Source organism: Python bivittatus, unplaced genomic scaffold (genome assembly GCF_059951505.1).
Source record: "Python bivittatus isolate LINGU-HERP-01145 unplaced genomic scaffold, Pbiv_v1 ctg000440_np1212, whole genome shotgun sequence".
NCBI classification, from domain to species: domain Eukaryota; kingdom Metazoa; phylum Chordata; class Lepidosauria; order Squamata; family Pythonidae; genus Python; species Python bivittatus.
In genome coordinates, this window is record NW_028277063.1 from 2,075,594 (window position 1) to 2,089,223 (window position 13,630).

Below are 13,630 nucleotides of genomic sequence, written 5' to 3' on the forward strand. Positions count from 1 at the left end.
CAGTCCAATCATGTGTGGAGTCATGTATTATATAAAGAAATGTCAAATAATTACAACAATCAAATACGAGTAAAACAAACTCAGTTTCTTTGGTAACTCAAACAGGGACAATGGTTGTTGCCGGGTGTTGATGAACGCTGGCGTGTCACCCAAAACATTGTGGCATGTCACCTTTGACACATGTGGCAGGTTCACCATCACTACGCTAGAATAAAAATGAAGCCAAGCTGATCGTAATAGCTGGTTTTGACTTCATCAGGAACCATGCTGCAAATATTTAAATGGAACTTGAAACTTTTTATTGGATAGACTTTAATGCAGCTCTACACACACTTATAAAGATACATCTCTGCAATAAATGAATAAAAAATATTGAACTATTACAGAAAATATAGAGACGTTCCAAAAAGAAGCTGAATGGAAGAGAAACGTCTGAAACCGACACCTGAGCTCTTACTTAGCTCGAAGAGGAGCTTTGATTCTTTGAATCTTCACAGATTCATTTCAGTGAGCTCTGTAGAAGAGGAATTCAGACTCATGGGGAATTAGGTCCTAGACCTAATATGCAAAAGTGAATGGAAATGAAAGAAAGAAAGAAAAAAACCTGTCAGGCACAGATCTCTGTAGGGGGATGTCAAAAAAGTCTGTGTGATTTTTAGGTGTGCACATAAAAACGGGTGGGATTTCAATCATGCAGTCGCAGCCACCATCTTGCCTTTTTTTTGACACCCCCCACTGGCAGACACCCTGCTGTCATATGTTCCCCTCTAAGGAATCTTAGAATCGGCCACTATCAAACAGTATCTTCTGCAACATCCTAGCTGTCCCCTCAGAAAGTTCTCCCTTAGAGAAAACATTGATATGAAATTTTGTTCCAGTACACAGCACAGGTGAGGAAGCTGAGGATTACTCATACTGTAGCTGCCTGGCCATCAGGAGCTGTAATTCAGCAACCTCTGGAAGATCATGGGTTCCCCACCTCTGATCATGGAATAAGAGAATCATATTAACTTCAGAACTTCGGAATTATTCAGATCTTCTGGCCCCCTCAACTGCTTGAAAACCTTCAGTGAAGTAATCATTCTCTTGCTACAGTTTATTTTTTGTATTTATTAGTTGGTTGATTTGCTAAAATATTTATCTTCTGCCTTTGTGTGGCTGGCCTGCTGTTCATTAGAAGCATCTAACAGTGTTTTCTAACAAATGCGACCAAAAGAACCCAACCATTTGAAAGATATTGACTGGCTTCATCGATCATGCCGAGATACAATACTGGATTATGGTGTAGCATATTGTCTAAATGCAGCAAATATGGCTTGTCAACCACGGGTTATGGTTTAGCATGTTGTATGAACTGAGACAATAGTGGGTTATTCAATAAATAGATTAAATAAGCCATAGCTTAGTATAATGTGGGAATCTAGCATAGAGGCAAAGTGAGATGTCACTGGACTGACTTTAAACTTGACGTTAGAATCCAAACCTGGATTGAGACAGCTGGTTTTAAAAAGCAGCTAAGAGGATCAATTCAACAAACCAAACAGGTGTCAGGGGCAAAAAAGGTCAGAAATTAAGCCAGCCTTCCCAAATATTATGCCCTCCCAGTGTCTTGCACTATATTTACCATCATCCTCAGCAATATTTATTAACAATGGTGGGAAAGGCTGTCTCAGATTCTATTTTACAAAGGAGTCAACAAACACTCCATACTTGGTTGTTTTTTTAAAAATTAGTGTGACATAAATACTACATATAATTTGAAGACTAAAGATCTGTTAGAGCAACTTTAGTTCCACAGAGTTTTAGCAGGTAATAATATACTTGGCCCAGTTTGTCTTGCCTCAGAAGCTAAACAAGGTTGGGCTGTTTAGTCCTGAGATGGGAGACCTCCAGGCAGGATCAGGGTTATAAGCTAGCCTGGGAAGAAGGCAATGGCAAATCATTACTGTATTGACTGGTGTGGGTCTTCCGGGCTGTGTGGCCGTGTTCTGGAAGTTTTGTTTCCTAACGTTTCGCCACCATCTGTGACCGGCATCTTCAGAGGGCAGGAGCAGTTCTCCCTGGGCACAGAGAGAATTGCTCCTGTCTTTGCTCGTGCCCTCTGAAGATGCCAGTAACACCAGTAACACAGTAGTCCAGTAACACAGAGATACTGGACACACCAACAGCCGCTATACCAGGCTACACCGGGAAGCCATTGAGATTCACAAACACCAGCACAGTTTCAATAAAAAAGAGGAAAGTCTAAAAATCAACAAAACCTGGCTACCAATCCTGAAAAATACAGCCTGCAAAAGGTCAACGAACTCAGCTCAACCACCAGGACGCGTGAACAGTTCACACAATGAACATGCTAATCACCCTCAGCAGCCACCCGTTAACAACTCAATAGAAAAAACCCTGCCTAAGCCCCATGAAGATACACACGTATTCTGACACCAAAACAGCAGCCAATCATTAACCCAACCCCCCCCCCACCACCACACACCCACCCTTCAGGCACCCTCGCTGATCTCTATAAATACCCATAACAGGGTCACATCATCCTGGGCACAGAGAGAACTGCTCCTGTCTGTGCTCCTGCCCTCTGAAGATGCCGGTCACAGATGCTGGCGAAATGTTAGGAAACAAAATTTCCAGAACACGGCTACACAGCCCGGAAGACCCACACCAGCCATCGTATTCCGGCCGTGAAAGCCTTTGACAATACATTACTGTATTGCTCCCAGGAAAATCATAGGAACACGTCCATGAAGTCACCAGAGTCCACCTCGACTTGAGGGAGGCTTAACCTAATTCCATAAGACCTGGGCTATTTATTAGTCTGTAAGGTGCTCCAAACTTGCTTCCTCCACCCCACCCCATCACAACCTACCTCTCTGAAAACAAATGGGAATACTTTTCTACCATTTTCAGGAAACACATGCTTTGCCTTCTAACTTTCTGGGTCACATGAACACAAAGGTGAATGAAGCATGGAAAAGGAGTGTGATCTGTTACAGTGGACTTTGCAAATGAACCTGGGTGCTTAACTGATCCAGAAATACTGTACAGTATATGTTAGCTCATCGGTCTGTCTTGCCTTATTCAATTTTTGGGGGGGAGGGGGAGCTATTTCTATTTGAATAGAACAGCATTTGCAATCTGTCCCACTTGCCATAACTCAAGACTTGGCTAATGAGAAAAGAGCTTGCCTTTTTCAGACAGCAATTTCATACACACTTAACCGGAGTAAGTCTCATTCAGTGGGACTTATTCCCAAGAGAACAGCCATAGAATGGCATTGCAATTTCTGCCATTGATTTATCTATTTATTAATTAGCCCATTGTTAACGAGTTCCTGTGATGAAAGTATAACATTATTCGGGATCAAAGGCTATTCCCCTAGGAAAAACTAAGTAAAAGTTGTGTAACAGGATGAACTAGTTTAACCTGCCAATCCACTGGATCTACTTCCAACAGAAACAGACCTTTAATATATGAGCAAGGACAAGCAAAGTATAATGGTATTCCTACTTAATATATGTTCATATAATTCAGAATATAAACACTTATATTTGTAAATAAATGTATGTTTTGTCTACTAGATATTTTTTGCTTTGCCTTTATATTAATCTAAAGGCTTTTAGAAAGGAAGAAATACCCTCTCCCCTGGCTGTTTTAAAATTTATACTTTTGAAGTGACGCAAAAGAAAAAACACTGCAGAATAATTGGAAAGGTCTCTGAATTAAATAAAAACATTTAAACCTACATACCTCTTACTGCCAGCTATATCAGCTCTTTGGGAATGCCCATATAAAGACATTTCTTTATTCACATTCCCAGAGAGATGATACAATGAAAAATCTGAGTTAATGAAAAATCTAGTTAGGCTATTCCTATACATATACATAAAAGCCACTCACACAGCACTTCTGAGAACGAATCCCCCAAGCAAATTGCAGCATCATAAAAGCAAACAGAACTTTTGTTAATATACTTTCTTTCTAGCAATGGTGATCAAGATTTTCTCCTACAATACAGGCTGAAAGCCTGATCAATGCTCATTCTTCAGCCACAACCCCTCACCTCTTCACAGCATTCTCCAGCACCACCACCTGGAAATTGGTCAGCCATCCAACCTTACGTCACCCCTTTTGTCCTCTAAAAGAAGAGGAAAAAAGAAAAAGAAAAAAGAACTTGGGGAATGTGGGCTGCGGTAGTGGCAGCTAAGAAACCAGGAGTTTTACTTTCTCTTTGTATTTGGTCCACCATACCTATGCCTTATAACAAAGTGGGAGGAAGGGAGATGCTCAGGACTTTCAGAAGACTTTCCATCTTCCACCCATCCCTCACATATGAACAAGGGACATTCTAACCTAATGGTCAGGATATACAAGATATAGGATATATCTATCCCAGCGTTTCTCAACCTTGGGAATTTGAAGATGTGTGGACTTCAACTCCCAGAATTCCCCAGCCAGCATGCCAAGGTTGAGAAACACTGATCTATCCTATCAGATATGAGATATACCTAAAGGTATGTTTATAAGTCATAAAAACAGTCTGCAATAGGAGGAGCCTAAGAGATGGGTGTGCCTTCTGTTCACTGTTTAGGAGAAACTTCCTCCTAAGATATTGGAGGCTGGGGATTCCTGGGAAGATGCCGTATGGGGGTCTGGTACTTTGCCATTTGCATCCCCAGACCCCCCGGGAGTGGGGCCTGTCCCAGCCTCTCCACCAAGCAGTTGTTCTGTTTCCTCTTTTCCTCCTTTCCCATTGATGTCTTCCATGGCTATTGAAGACACCCTAGACTGACGCTTACCAAAGAAAGTGACGAGAGTCCCACGTCTGGCTTCCCCTTCCCCTACAGCCCCCGCCTCGTGTTCAACATCCTTATCCAAGCCTGAATCATCTGGTAATGCCGCTTGTCCAGCCCATTCTGGGGAATTGAAGTTGGTAGAGCCAGAGCGATGGCGATGCCTACAGTACAGAAAAGTAAGGAGGCCTGCAAGCAGCAGAAGAGAGAAGACAACAGCCAGAATGATGGCAGTGTGATTCTTCTTTGAAGTGCTTGGATCAGAAGAGCCGATTTCTGGTGCTTTGCTAACAGATGTCATCGATGGGGTGGAAAGGTGAGGTGGATGGTAGCTGCCAGTCACAGGTGTTGGATTAAATTGTAAAATATCTGGACCTGACATTGTTATCTCTGTTTCTTCCTGCCTTGGTCCTGTGCTCTTTGATGGTGTTGGCTCAGGGGAGCTCTTTCCAAAATCCTTTGTTGGAGGGGATGCCTTCTGACCAACATTTGTATCAAAATCTGGTGTGACAGTCTTTTCGGAGGAAACATTCTTCGGGCCAAGACTTGTACTGGATTCTTGTACCACCACCGCTTCTACCTGATGGCTTTTTCCCATGGTAAAGGTGACATTACCTACGGTGGGGACGGCACTTTTATTCTGGGTTGATGTGTCTCCTGGGGTAGTCGTGTTTATTGCAGTGGGAGAATGTATGATTTTCTGTTTTGAAACTGGAAGTGTTGTCATGAGAGATGCTGTTTGATGCACTGTAGGTCTTATGCTAGGAGTGCTAGATGTGGTGGCTTCAGGAGGTGATTTAACAGATACTGTGGAAACATTTGAAAAAACGGTAGGATTCGGAAATACCAAAGTTGGGGAGCTTTCATAAAAATGGCTTGACATTTCTGTGCTGGCGATCACAATTTCTGTGCTAACAGGCTGGATTGCAGTTTGTCCATCTACAAGAATATCTGTGTTAAAAAGTAGGAAGAAGACAAAGAGCATCTTGTAGCCAATTATTTCCTGGAACAAAGATCTTGATTTTTCCATAGCAGAAGAATTCCGGAGCCTGGGGCTCTCTTGGTGCAGAATAGGTGAAGGCTAATAAGAACCTGGGAATAAAATGTGAGAAGTCGTAAGAGAAATTTCCAGAAAATGGTACGCTTAAGACAGAGAAGCAAAACTATAAAATTACTTGGAAGCTTCAGTCTGAGAAGGAGAAATGGCCCAACCTGGCAAAGGATTCTACCCAGGGATTCTCCAAATGCATAGAGTATATGGAGATGCATACCCAAAAATGTGCCTGCACCACAAAGAATTCCATATGCCTCTTACCTATGGTTGTTTGGAAAGAGATGAGGAATTGGAAGCATGATCTCACGATCTCTTGACTTTTTTGATGCCCCTCCCCCCGACGTGCCTGGTGGTCCAAGGGTATACTTCTCCCTCCCTAGCTCAATGTCATTTGTGAATACTGAACAAGAGACACCTTATCAGTGATACACAACCCACATTCCACCCTAAGAAAATGCATTCCAAAATTTCACAGCTAAAAATAGGCTTGTGAGCAAGGAATTAAACAGCTGAAGTGTAATCTTAAAGGAGGAGACAGGAGATCGTTTCTTAAGATGGTGTTAAGCCATATTTTATCACTGCAGAATAGCTATGATTCATCTGCTGGTCTGTGTGAATTCTCAGTTCTGCAGATAAACTCTGAATGTGGCAATGGTGCAGAACTCAGCTTTAGAGAGCCAGTACAACTGGTCACCAGTGATTACCTCTGTAAAATGGAACAATAGGTGGTGTTTAGTCTCTTTTCATGTCGCTCTCAATCTGATAGCCAACCTGCAGCCACGTGGCCAAAGGTCCAGAGATGGACCATGCCCTTTCCTAAAAGAATATATTGCCTTTTGATCACTAGGTGGCAATAGCAGACATGTTTTATATTAGCCCTATGTAAAGTGAGGAAATAGTGAAGTTTTGCAAGAACCTCATTCGCCACCCATGGGGTGACATCAGCTGGAAGCCAGGGCTAACGCACATGGTTAACAGGAAAAAATAAGTTTCTTTCTAAAAGATAGAGGGTTTTTTTAAAATCTTTTGTTCCTTTGCCTCAAGAGTGGGCAGAAGATGACTTCCTCTGCATTTTTCCAATTGAAAATTCCCTTGAAGAAGAATGTAAGTTTTCAGAACTATATATTTTATTATCTCAAACTAATTTACAGAAGAAAATGAATGCAGTGACTACTTATGATCCTCAATGAATGAACAAAGAGAACAGAACAACTTCAAAACGTTCCTTTGGTTTGAAATCTTTTTTTCCTGCTCCTTGGTCTGGAAAAAACCAAGACCTGCTCATTCAAGGGTTGACAAACAACACTAGGAAGCAATCCATTGTGGCAAATTGGGTGTAGAGGTCTCAGTCTATTGTGTAATCATTCTTTTAGCCAGTCCTCATATGGAGGTGGTTGGTGTTGTGATAGAACCATGGAAGGGAAGTCTAGCAGAGATGGTGAAGGTAGCTGAATGCAAGTGGCGAAGAGTCTCATAAACGGTCAAGTGACTGCCACCAACCTTCAGAGAGACAGGAAGTCCTACAAAACTTTCTTGGCGCTGCTTAGCTTCCATGAGACACAACACAGCATAAAACACGTGAGCTTTGCAACCACAAAGTCCTGTGTGTTGGTGACCGTGTGTAGCAACATCTCCTTCACCCTTCCGGCAAAGTCTCATGTTGGAGGCAAGGTTGAAGGAGAGAGAGAGGGAGGGAGAGAGAATGATACCACCTTGTGCTTGTCAGCCTGCAGGTTTCTTGCAGCCCTCCTTGCTGTCTCACAGTGTGGGAAATGCCCTATCAGCACCACACCCAGCAGAACTGCATGAGAATGCAGGGGCATGGAGGCATTTCTCCATGCACCAGGAGAGGAGAGGTTTATTACAAGAAAGTAGAAACCTGGGCAGAAATGTGGATTTTTTTATAGTTAAGAATTGAGATATGGAATATTTATTTGAATGGGATATCTTGCTATTTGGGGTGGTTTTCTTTGGAATGGTTGGCATTTGGAATGGAAAAACGTTGTGGGGTTTTATATAGGTTAATTCATGTTATTATTTTAGGGCTCTGTTTGGACTTTTTGCTGACACCTGGACTTGAGAAGACATCACTTATTGGATTTGTCTATAGTTAAGAGATGAGTTATGGGATGAAGAGTTTTATATCTGTTAAGTGAGAGGAGGTGAAGAGATTATGAAATAGTTTACACTTGTGATGAAGGTGGGACGTTGCTTTCTTAGGTTTTTTTTCCTTTGCTTTTTTGCACTTTTTTCTTCTTTTTTCTATAGTTTGAATTATCTTTTATTGCAATTAAAACTTTTAATCAACACACACACACACACACACACATACATATGTAAGAAAGTAGAAACCTGGGCAGAAAAAGAAGTCCCAAACCATTCACAGGAAACAGAGTCCTTCAAGTGTGGTTAAAAATTATGGTAGCACAAGCTTTCAAGGGCTCATACACTTAATGAAGTTGTTTGGCAAGATTGCAAGGAAACAGAAACTAAAAAGCAGCTTTCTAGGGTTGCAACGGTTTATCTTTCTCAGGACAGTTTCTCTGTGCTTCCTCCCAGTACATTGCAAATACATCTGTCTTTATTTCTCTTTGCTTAGGACGTGGGGTTTTTAAAAAAGTGTATATACATTTATTAATTAAATATAACATATTTAATATATTATATAATAAAATAATAATACAAAATTAATTAATTAATTAATTAAATACATATAATTAATAAATTTAAATATTATTTTTAAACTTAATTTTAAATACTAAACATTATATTTAAATATATGCTCACCATCAACTGGGAATCCCCCCTTTCCCTCCCTGGATTTCAGCCTGGATGACTATGGAGGCATTTTTTGTCCTTACAGACAACGTCCCTCGCCATGACCTTTATCAAGGTCATTAAAACTCCCATCATCGCACCTAGCAGTACACAGCTTGCTTTGTTGTGTACTGAAACAGTTTTGCTAATAGAAGATCATTAAAGTTAAAAATCCAGTTGTATTTAGACAATACAGGGTAATTAAAAGCTAGAATAGAACAACAACCCTCTACTGGAGCATTTAGAGAGTTTTGAAAATAAAATATTGCGTTCTAGAGAAGGAAGGCCTTTGATGACTCCTCTATACCACTCTAAACCCTACATGCCCAGCAGCTGCCTCACGGTTAGTACTTTTTCTTATAACCCCACTACTATTTCTTCTACCTTTGGTAACTCCATCCCCAGAAACCAGGAGCCAAACAAACTCCTATAGGAATGGTCACGTGCAGATATGCGCTGAGCCAGATGGAGCTGCTGACATGCAGTCTCTTCCACCAGCAAGAGAAATCTGCCCCATTTTGCCCTGGAGAACTCATTGCTTGGCTTCCTCCACACATCACTTACTGCTTTTGATGTCAGGTTTGAGATTTAGCCTGACTTGCTCAGCAGAAGGGGAGTCCTACGCGCAGCAAAAGGCAAAGGTCTGGCACTTCTGCAACCTGGATTTGGTGACAGTGCAACTAAGAAAAATAAAGCTAGGCCACCACAGCATGGCGGGGTTCTCAATGAACAGGGAAGATGCCAGGTGGCAGAGTCAAAGAAACCTGGGTTGCAGAGTAATCTGGATTTGAAGGTTGAAAAACAAGAGGCCTGGGAGGAGATGTGGGCGAGGGGCATTAGGGCCGGGTTTCTCAACCACAGCAACTTTAAAATGGGTGGACTTCAACTCCCAGAATTCCCCAGCCAGCATGGGATACATTAGGAAATTGAAAATCAGAGAGCCAGAGAGCCTCATTAAAATAACTCAGCTGCCAGAGCTTTTAAAGGAGGCCAAGCCGGCAGTTGAGAAATTCTTTCTATTTGATTCTTGTTCTGTTTTTCACGTTCAACAGGCTGAACTAAGTTCTTCGCTCTCTATGTTGGCAGGGACAGTCTGGTGGTGCTACTCTGGCATTGCTGGCTGGAAATGATTCAAGTAAAAATCCAGCCTAGCTGGAAGACTCGAGGTGAGGAAATTGGTATGAACGCTATTGAGGGATGACGCCTTCCGCCGGGCAGCTCTGCTCTCCGCTGCACGATAGTACCGTGAACCTAATTGCGACACCTAATTCACCGCATATCGCTTGAGTTATAGGGCAGATGCAAGATTGCAATGGATGAAGAAGAGTGATATCTGTCAGACAGACTGGGAGAGAATGCTTACCAATCTAAAATATTGGCTTCATGGAGTCAAATCCCATCTCCATTTCCACCTCCCCGCCATTCACCAGCTGCTTTTGCCAAGGTACTCGTTTAACCTTCCCTCCTAATGCAACCCGAAGCTAGCTCCTGGAAGGGTGGGAGAGAAGATCAGATGGTGGAGCCTACGTGCCAGCTTCCTTTTTAAATTCTTCTCACCCTACTAACATCTTCCTTTCCCAATATGACATAGGGGAGCTTTGTCCCCAAGTCAGTGCTCTCCAGACTGTGTCAATCTGATGGGACTCAGTCTGACCGACTGGAGAAGGCCCTGTTTTGGAGAAGACCTGCACCCTAACTTGATTGAGACTTGCCTTCCAAGTCCTCCACTCTGCCAGATCAGAACCCTAATTGACCTTGCAGGGTGGTTATGAATCTAAAATTGAGGCATAGATATCATACTGTATTTGGTGATCGAGCAAGATGAAAATCATTTGGTCGAAGTACAACAAAACCTGCATATCTCTCTAGTCCAGTGTTTCTCAATGTTGGCAACTTTAAGATGTGTGGACTTCAACTCCCAGAATTCCCCAGCCGGCCTTGGGAATTCTGGGAGTTGAAGTCCACACATCTTAAAGTTGCCAAGGTTGAGAAACACTGCTCTAATCATTACCTTATTTCCCTGCTACAATTTCCCACTGATATCCCTCTATTTCGTAGTGGTTGAAAAAGTAAAACAGACACCCCTGCCCACTCACCCACCCACCGTCTCTGCTGTACCTTTTCCTAGGTTTCTTCAAACAAGGCCAGGATGGGTCCCGGGGTTTTCAAGGGAAGGCTCTTGTCTGCTAAACATCAGCTGCCTCCTTCTCCCCTGTTCTTGCTTGACTGGGCAGGAAGGAGTGAATGAAACCAAGCAGGTGGTGCTTCTGGAAAATGCAGAAAAAGAAGAAGCAACCGTTATATTCACAGAGGAAGTGGCTTTGAGTGGTGGCAATAATGTTCCACCCATTCCACCCATTTTGGTAGCATCGGGCCTGTCGGACCAATCTGAGGCTGAAGACTTGGATAAAGTGCTCTGTTGAAAACTAGCTGCCCCTCTTCCCCCTTGTTTTACGCTCTCAGGATTGATTGCCAGGGTAGACAAAGGATTAAGGAGAACCTCTGAGCAGATACAAAGCACATTTTCCATAGTCAGAGGCACAAGAAGCAGCTGGGCCTCCCTTCTTCTGACCCAGAACAGAAAGACAGGCAACTCCATAAAAGTGACCCGAAAGACAACTCATTTTTCATTTCGGCAGACTTCCTGTCCTTCAGAGCCACATGGCAGGCTGAAATTCAAAAGGTGAGTCATACACAAGTACACCCAGACAAATACACACACTCATATGAAGAAAATAGGGAAGACATTGAGCAGAGGGACCAGAAATGAGCAAATGAAATTGCAGATGGAACTACACATTTTAGCAACAGCACCCAGGTCCCAAACTTGGGTTTTCAGGTGAGAGGAAAGCAGTCAGGGGAGCGAGGGGTCAGCAGGGGGAAGAGTTTTCCATCTTACCACGCAACAATTGTGATTGCTTGCCAAATAGCAGCTCTGCATCTGTACTTTGGAGCACATCGAAAAAAATAAGGACTATGTCTCAAAACTGTAAAGCTGTTATCACCTCTTGCACGTCTTCCTCTTATCATGGTTCAAGGGTGTGCCCTCGCCCTGGGTTCCTCTCAGCAAGGCAAGCAGCTTAGAGACGCTCTCCAGATGTCCTGGTGACCACAACTTTTTAGTGGTGGCTCCCCAAATATCAACACTCTGTGCCTGCTGAGGCCTGGCCAAAGAGGTGGAACCTCAGCACATTTCAGACCCATATCTATTGATGTACCAGGTGTCCCTTATGTTCATATCTGTCCTGTGAATGACCCACATTTGTTAATGAGCACCTGGAAGAGAGGCTGCTTAGACAAGCTAGCTCTTCCTATTTATTCTCAGGAACTGCGAGATAACAAACATTCCCTCTTAGATCATTATTTCTCTCTTTTGTTTTACCCAATATCTACTAAACCAGTGTTTCTCAACCTTGGCAACTTTCAGATGGGTGGACTTCAACTCCCAGAATTCCCCAGCCAGCAAGGGAATTCTGGGAGTTGAGGTCCACCCATCTGAAAGTTGCCAAGGTTGAGAAACCCTGTGCTAGACACTTAATCCTCACTAATATGTAATCTTCCCTTGCTGATGCCTAAACCAAGAAACTCCAGGGGTGGATGTTCAAGAGAGGCTGAAGGACTATAAAACTTGTTCAATGAAAGTAACCCCTCGGTGAATCGTATTCCATGGCTGATTAAGGAAGAGACCCCTGGGGCTGTAAGTATTTCCACACTGTAAACTTGTATGAGTGGAAATTTGTGGAAATTTGTGGAAATTTTTCACTTTCCATCCTACAAATTCTGAATTAGGTGTCAACACACAAACTGGAAACAACATCCTATGTCTGGAAGGGGTTCCATCTGATAGTTGTCCCACACCATGAGGACTAAAAAACTTCATTGGATGAATCCAGGACAGTGCTTCCCATGCTCCTGTGCTCATTGATCTAGTTAGATTTTGTTCAGTCTTCTTAACATATTTTTATAATTTCAAAGAAAAAAGGAAAAGAAATAATGCTAATACATAGTTTAAAAGAATATAGAAAATATAGGAAAAGTGGGGGGGGGGGGAGCCAGTAAACAATAACATACAGGTGAACAGCCACCAACTTTAAATAACTAGCAGATCTAAAATATCATATGCTTAATATATTCTAATGTGCCATTAACGACTTAGCATACTATAAGATTTCATACCCAATTTCTATCAAGACATGTCTCTATGGACCTGAAAAAATATTTGCTTAGCACAATTGAAATCAATAAAGGGGAAAAAAAAGCTATAAATAATAAAGAATAGATTGAAAGAGTACTGTAAATAAGGTGTAAACTATATATCAGATTAAAATATAAACTCTAGAACCCAAATTTGGGATGTGGCACAATTCCATAAATAGAATTGTAGTTCAGAAATGATTTCCAAATAAGACTGAATTGTACATCAGATTTACTTTTCAGATATGAAGTTAATCTAGACATCAAAGCATACTCCCATAATTTAATTAACCATTGTTCCATACAGGGGATCAAAGATCTTTTCCAATAAAAAGCATATAATCTTTGCAGCTGTTATCATATATTATGCCAGTTCAGTATATTTTTTAAAAATGGGTGATTTAACGGAGTTTAATAAAAAATATCTCAGGTTGAAATGTAATTATGACTTTCAAAATCTCTTCCATTCTACGATGAATTCATTTCCAATACTGTTGAGTTTTGCAACATTGCCACCACATATGGAAGAAAGATCCAACCTGTTGATTGCATTTCCAGCACTTGCAGAAAAGGAGTGACTCATTTTAGCAATCACGACTGGAGTAATACACCATCAATAAAACGTCTTATACTAGTTCTCCCTAAGTATATTTGTAGTAAACTTCTTTTTCCAGTAAAATTCCCACAGTTCCATCTCTATAACTGTACTCTAATTTTGCATCCATTTATACAATGTTGTGGAAAATTCTGAAGTGCAGAGCACAAC

At 41.8% G+C, this 13,630-nt stretch overlaps 1 protein-coding gene across 2 annotated transcripts; it reads right to left on the bottom strand.

The window, feature by feature from the left end:
* Positions 1–3,090: 3,090 nt before the first annotated feature.
* SPN (sialophorin) lies at positions 3,091–11,710 on the bottom strand. Of its 2 annotated transcripts, XM_088142610.1 has the most exons (4): positions 11,570–11,710; positions 10,789–10,937; positions 4,806–5,891; positions 3,091–4,144 (listed from the first exon to the last, which is right to left on the bottom strand). In XM_088142610.1, the coding sequence occupies exons 3-4, from the start codon at positions 5,827–5,829 to the stop codon at positions 4,110–4,112; spliced, it is 1,059 nt and encodes a 352-aa protein (XP_087998736.1). In that variant the 5' UTR covers positions 5,830–5,891; positions 10,789–10,937; positions 11,570–11,710; the 3' UTR covers positions 3,091–4,109. The 2 variants fall into 2 exon arrangements, with proteins under 2 accessions (XP_087998736.1, XP_087998735.1); XM_088142609.1 differs by having other exon boundaries at positions 3,091–5,891.
* Positions 11,711–13,630: the final 1,920 nt, after the last annotated feature.

What these genes read in the sequence shown, in the direction of transcription:
- SPN (XM_088142609.1), bottom strand. Translation starts at nt 5,829, where the DNA reads ATGGAAAAATCAAGATCTTTGTTCCAGGAAATAATTGGCTACAAGATG.